This window comes from Odontesthes bonariensis, chromosome 13 (assembly GCF_027942865.1).
Source record: "Odontesthes bonariensis isolate fOdoBon6 chromosome 13, fOdoBon6.hap1, whole genome shotgun sequence".
NCBI classification, from domain to species: Eukaryota; Metazoa; Chordata; class Actinopteri; order Atheriniformes; family Atherinopsidae; genus Odontesthes; species Odontesthes bonariensis.
In genome coordinates this window covers 23,136,173-23,142,616 of record NC_134518.1, presented here as the reverse complement: position 1 = coordinate 23,142,616, position 6,444 = coordinate 23,136,173, and the positions used below count along the sequence as shown (strand labels likewise).

General features: G+C 39.2%; 1 protein-coding gene across 1 annotated transcript; it reads left to right on the top strand.

Moving 5' to 3' along the window:
* arr3b (arrestin 3b, retinal (X-arrestin)) lies at positions 1–5,204 on the top strand. Its single transcript, XM_075480687.1, has 16 exons — positions 1–57; positions 349–380; positions 1,462–1,492; positions 1,638–1,698; positions 1,785–1,829; positions 1,922–2,115; positions 2,220–2,279; positions 2,378–2,454; positions 2,545–2,680; positions 2,777–2,861; positions 2,988–3,060; positions 3,335–3,472; positions 3,641–3,718; positions 3,840–3,863; positions 3,952–4,001; positions 4,761–5,204. Exons 2-16 carry the CDS (start codon positions 373–375, stop codon positions 4,934–4,936), a joined length of 1,236 nt encoding a protein of 411 aa, XP_075336802.1. The 5' UTR covers positions 1–57; positions 349–372; the 3' UTR covers positions 4,937–5,204.
* Positions 5,205–6,444: the final 1,240 nt, after the last annotated feature.

The following is a 6,444-nucleotide window of genomic DNA, read 5'->3' as shown; positions in this document are numbered from 1 at the left end:
CTGCATCAACAGTGGAACAGGCAACAGAGATAACCCACTAAACGAGCTGAGGGCACGGTAAGAGAGCTGTTTTTTATATTCACCCACAACTTATTAAATATAGATTAGTTGGTCAACAACTTAAAATCATAATACAATGACTGCACAGCAGAAAAATCCAGTTGAACTGGTTGTTATGGCACAGGAATGAACTTAACAGTAAACTCAAGAGGATACTCACAGAAAACCGCAACTGTCCTGGACTGCAAACGTCTTGTGTTACTGATAAATTATTATTTGATTATTTGCAACAGCACAAAAAACTGTGGATGTGATAAGTCACCAATTTCATGTTTTCTCTATTTTCAGACTGAATCTACAACTGCCATCATCATGTCAAAGTATGTATAACTGCTTTTATCTTATCTCAATAATCAGCAACCATCCTGATAGAACAGCTGGTTTAGATTATAGATGTTAAAATCAATCACTCTGGCCGTGGAAGCCAATCCGATAAAGGAAAAGGAAATGAGTTAAACCTGTTTGACACCACTGTAATAAAGATCCTTTTACACTGTCTTAAAAACAATTCCTCAACAGTGATGATGATCTTACAACGCTAAATTTACTTTGCTTTTTAATGACTTGCTGCTTCACGATTGCTTTGATGCAGGAAGAATCACCACATGCAGAGATTAAAGGGTTAACTCGATAAAAGAGCAGAGCAGCTTAAAGGCAACATTCTGACCTCTTTGTCGCTCCTGCAACACTTTCATTATTTTACACTTTTCAATCATTTATCCAGGATATAGATAAACCCTTATTATGGTGGATTGTGTGGATTTAATCTTGCAAGACAGATTTACAAGACAAAAGGAAAGGATTAAAAAGGATTACTTGGCAAACACCTGAAAGAGGCAAACACCACCACGGATTACGTGTTTGTTTATGGCACATACACAGATCGAGGGGATTCCGCCTCCTACGTAACACTCTTGGGTATGCATATCGATGCAAAACTTGGCATAATGATAATTACCCCTGATGTCATACACAAAGTTTTGCCACACTATGTCACTGCCTTATGTCATGTTGTTCCATGTTACTTATATAGGTTAAACGACACAGATTGCCTTCCCGAAACAAATTGCTAAAGTAACATAATTAGTGAATTGTGTGTATGGATTTACCAAAGTAAGCACTAATCCGTCCTCACAGGAGAGGAGTGAGAGGGTGGGTGCAGAGCGCAGGGGTGTTTTTTCTCTAATGAGAGATGACAACCACATTACTCTGTAGGCATAGGTGTGTGTGAAAACTTTGAAAACAGACAAAAGAAATCATTGCATTATAATTCACCCGCAAATTTAGATTGCGGCGAGGCCCGTTTGAAATGTCTCATGTCTCATATATTCAGAAAGCTTGGGTTGTTGAAAGTTTGTATGTCTAATTCATGGTCTCTATTCCTTTTTCCTCTATTTTTAGAGTATTCAAGAAGACCAGCGGGAATGGATCTGTAAGTGGCCTCTATATAATGTAGTCATTACAGGGCAGCCCTTGGGCACAGGGAGGAGTGTGAATTGTATGTTGCTTTTCCAATACCCAGAAATAGCTTTTGCAACCTAGTTGGAGGAATAACCACAATTCTCTATTTCTCTTAGATTGCCCTGTACTTGGGGAAGAGAGACTTTGTGGACAATGTGGACAATGTGGAAATCGTCGGTGCGTAGACGTAAACTGTATACACATACATGAAAATTAAAATTCCAATGGCGTGACATTAAGTTAACCGATTCCTCTTCTTGTAGATGGAGTAGTTAAAGTGGACCCTTCTGGTCTTGATGGGAGAAAAGGTACTCTTATTTTGTGCCCGATTAGAACAAGTTTTAAGCTCAAAATGTAAGCAACAGAAACTAATACGCAAGTGTATCATTTTCCTTTGCAGTGTATGTCTACCTTGCGTGTGCCTTCCGCTATGGGTCTGATGACTTGGATGTCATTGGACTTTCATTCAGGAGAGACATCTGGATACAGCGAGTTCAGGTGTATCCAGCAACAAATGAGACTGTACCTAAATCGCCGATGCTGGATTGCCTCATGAAAAAAGTTGGAGAGCAAGGATGTCCCTTCAGCTTCCAGGTAGCATAATCTCCTTACGCAGCATCAAATCCGTTTTTGCTCTTCAGTCGAGCATTATTTGCCACAGATAATTTTTTCAACTGTTTTTGTTTAATCGGTTTTAGATGCCAACCAATCTCCCATGCTCGGTCGCCCTGCAGCCTGCGCCAAATGATTCAGGCAAGGTACAAAAAGGGTCTATTTTATCATTTATTCTTATTTATTCCTCTACATTATGTTCATGTTTGATCCGTTCATTCATGCTGGCCGCATACTGTTGTAGGCTTGTGGCGTGGACTTTGAGGTAAAAGCATACATTGCCAATGCACCTAACGATGGAGATGAAGTCATTGAGAAAAAGTAAGTCTGCTTTCATTAAAGTGCAGCAGCATAAAGAGGAGTCAGAGGCCAATGTCTGACGTTTTTTTCATGCCTTCTCTCTGTTCTCAGGGACACTTGCCGTCTGATCATTCGTAAAATACAGTTTGCTTCAGTTAACAACAAGGACGGACCCAAAGCTGACCTTTCTAAGCAGTTTATGATGAGTGACAAACCAATTCACGTGGAGGCCGCCCTTGAAAAAGAGGTACACTGAAGTCTTCTGTTTTGGGGGGGCGGGCATATTCAGAAATTCATGCTGCTGCTGAATTACTAAAACACAATGTTTTTTTCTCTTTCTTAGACTTACTACCATGGCGACCCTGTCACTGTCAAAGTAAAGATTAACAATGAAACCAGCAAGACTGTGAAGAAAATCAAAGTTTCAGGTATGCAGGACGAGGATTTAAGCTGGATGTAATCAAGTGTTTTTCTGGCGTAATTTAAAGAGAAGGAAGAGAAGCACGTAAATACACAAACCAAATCCTAAAGCAAAACTTTTTTTTTCTTTTTAGTTGAGCAGTTAACAAGTGTCGTGCTCTACTCATCTGACACCTACGCCAAGGAGGTCTGCTCTCAGGAGTTTGGGTATGTAATTCTCTATATCAAGTAAGCTTACGAACAGCATCTGAGTCTTTTCGAAAAGAACTTATTCACAATGTGAATTATCTAACACATGAAATCCCAACATACAAAAAGATCTTCACATCCCAATATCTCTTCCATACGCTACACAGCTATAAATAAGAAAAACACGTGTGTGTTATTACGTTTCGCCGCAAATTCAAGTTTGCATTAAGGGGTTGGAAATGAACAAACATACTGTGAATTGTAATTCAGTTTTTTTCCCTGCAACACACAGAGAGACGGTAGCTGCCAACGCTACATTGGACAAATCCTTCCAAATTACACCCCTGCTCGCCAGCAACAAAGAGAAGCGAGGTATTGCAGTCGATGGACGGCTAAAGGATGAGGACACCAACTTGGCATCCACAACACTGTAAGACAATCTACTTTCTCTCCAACCAAAGAGCTTACAGTGAGGCCGGGACAGGTTTTCATCCTCTTAATGAGGGGCAGCCATGCAGCTATATTGTGACATCCACTTACAGTGTCTTAAACCAAATCCTCAAGCTCTGAAAAGTAAACTATTCGTGTCTCCTCGCAGGAGTCAGGGGGATAACGAGGTGCAAGGAATAATCATATCCTACAAAGTCAAGGTTGCTGTAAATGTGTCTGGCGGAGGGTAAGGCTTCTAATAACTGCAAATAAATATCAATAACACTTTTGCATTTGGCAAAAAAACCTTGCAGCTGTAGCCCTTGTACTGTTGCTTACCTGCTTTCTCTGTCTCTCCCTGGCCAAAGCCTACTTGGTGGCCTGACAGGAAGGTAAGCATTTGTGCTATGTTTGTGAACAACACATAATTCACAATGGAATATCTTTTTTTAAAAAAGACAAAAAACTTTATCATTTCAGTGATGTCGTTGTGGAGCTTCCTTTGATTCTGATGTCCCCAAAACCTGCAGGTTAGTGTCATGTTTTGTATATAATTTCCATTTAAATGTTTCTTGACATAATCCTCTGAGAAATACGATTTCCTGTGACAAATCTGATCATCGCTTTTCCCTTTTGTCAATTTACTGCATGCCATTGATGTATATCGAGCAGAAGTGTAAGTATAAGTTAAAAAAAAAATTTTTTTTTGATTCTTGGTCTCCCCGCAAAGACTTATCTGTGTGTGTGTTAATGGTGACATGCTGCTGATATCTTTCTCATTTGTAATTGTGTGTTTTATGAACCACAGCACATTGGAATAAAAGTCCCTTTAGTTAAGGTGAGGTCAACTCAGATTCATTACATTCTCAGGTGTTCACTTCCTCAAGGATTTATTTATCCTTCCACCCTTTGATGACAAAAAAAGAAAAAGCATCAATGATATTATTAAATGTTGTAAAACACATCTTCTTGATGTGATGACCCCCCCGAGTCAGTGCTCTTCTTCCACCTTGTTGTTCATTCATGTGAAATGTTACATGTTAACCACCTGCCCCCCTCTCCGAGATGATCATTTGTAGGATCCTCCTTTAGTACTTATAGCAGCATGTATGCTGATTTGGGAACTGCCCAAATTAAGCATTTGCATAAAAGAAGTAGTATGCATTTATTTTTAAAAAAATGCACGCTGTTCAAATGTTCTATTCGTTGCTGTATACAAAATTAGACAAAAAGAAAAAAAGTGCTCCGTACGTTACCATGTATGAGTGTGGTCTCTTTTTCATTCACAGAACGGACATCACAGTTGAGGGATAGAAGAAGGAAAATCCTCTCACTGATGGAGAACACAGAGGAACTCAGCACCTACAAAGAAAAGCACCGAGTGTCATACAACTACTACAATGTTCTTATTCCCCCTGTACATATAAATTTTTATTGTAAATCACTATGGGAGTTCTATCACTGAAAAACTGTTTGTGGCATTTGTTGGAAGGCCATCATGGCATTACTTAGAACTATGTACGTACTGCGCATTTGTCAGAGGAAATGTCCCATCGTTTAGGGTAGACCTTTCTGCACATTTGAAAATCCGAACTTGCAGACTTTAATTAACCCTTAATACCTGTTGTTTTGTCATTAGATTAATTAAAAACTGAAGAATGAACCTGCAGATGTGGGATGAATATGCTGAAAATACTTGTCACGACCAATGAAATAAACTGTCCTCCTCACTACTCATGAGTCTGTTCATTTGCTCGGGATCTTTGTCTGACATTCTTAGTTTGCACTCAACAATGAGAACATCATACTGTTAATGCTTTAAAAGGTTTTGAGCCACACCTCATTTCTTTATATTGTGCTTACAAGGAGCCAGACTTTCTTGTCTTATTCCCAAGTGTTGAACCAGGGATGAACCAGTGCTGTGTCAACCCATAACAGACAAGTCAGCAAAGAGTCTATCTTACTGTGCCTTTATGCACTTTGTTACTTGTAGCCTGTCGCAAAGACACACAAATTGCTCCTTTTTCTTTAACTCCATCTATGGAAATGCCAAAGATAACAAAGTTTGACAGACATGAAATCGAATTTTTGCAACAAAAAGCTATTAGCCAAAAAAAACTGGCACATCTCGGCACGGTGCGCAGATTGTTATTGTCCTTTGAAGAAACTGTAAGGAGTGGCAGGCCAAAAATACTATCTACAGTGGAAGAAGAAATATGGAAGTGTCCAGAAAAGATCTGACAAAGGACCTCAGAGATGCATCTGGGCCTTCAGTTGATCCAGGAGCCTCATCAACAACGGTCTTCATTGAAGGGTGACTGTCACGAAGCCACTAAAGAGAAAGAGGGAGGCAAGGCTGAGTGGCAGCTAGTCTTATGGAGCGATGAATCCTAACCAGAGCATAACCTCATCATTACTGAAACAATGTGGGATCATCTTAACAGACAGACAATCTTTGGAATGTCCCTCAAGAAGCCTGGAGAACTATTTCTGAAGACTATTTAAAGAAATTACAGTCTTGAAGAATATAGAAATTAGAGTTGTACATTAGAATTGTACAACTATGTTTTTTCATTGTGTTGAAACAACTGAGCCTATTTCTTGTTTTCCTGAAAAAATATAGAAATAAATACGGAATGCTCCAAGACTTCAGCCATCACCTTTCAGTGAGTCAGATTTACCAGAACATGTGTTTTTCATTGTTGTTCCACTATACATAGTTAACTTTTTTGTTCTTACTCATCTCCCAAGCAAACGAAGCCCGCTCAGATTAAAGTAAAACCTCACTTGGAAGCTCTTTTATTCCATGATCACTCTTCCTGTAAACAAAATATGTGAAACTGTACCTTTTCTGGCCTGGGAAAAAATATATATATATAGAATGGAAATACGGAAAAACAACCCCTTAGCTGTTGTTTTTCAGGGACTGCCTCTTGGTTGCGCTATTTCACTACAGTCTGTTTAAGAAAACAA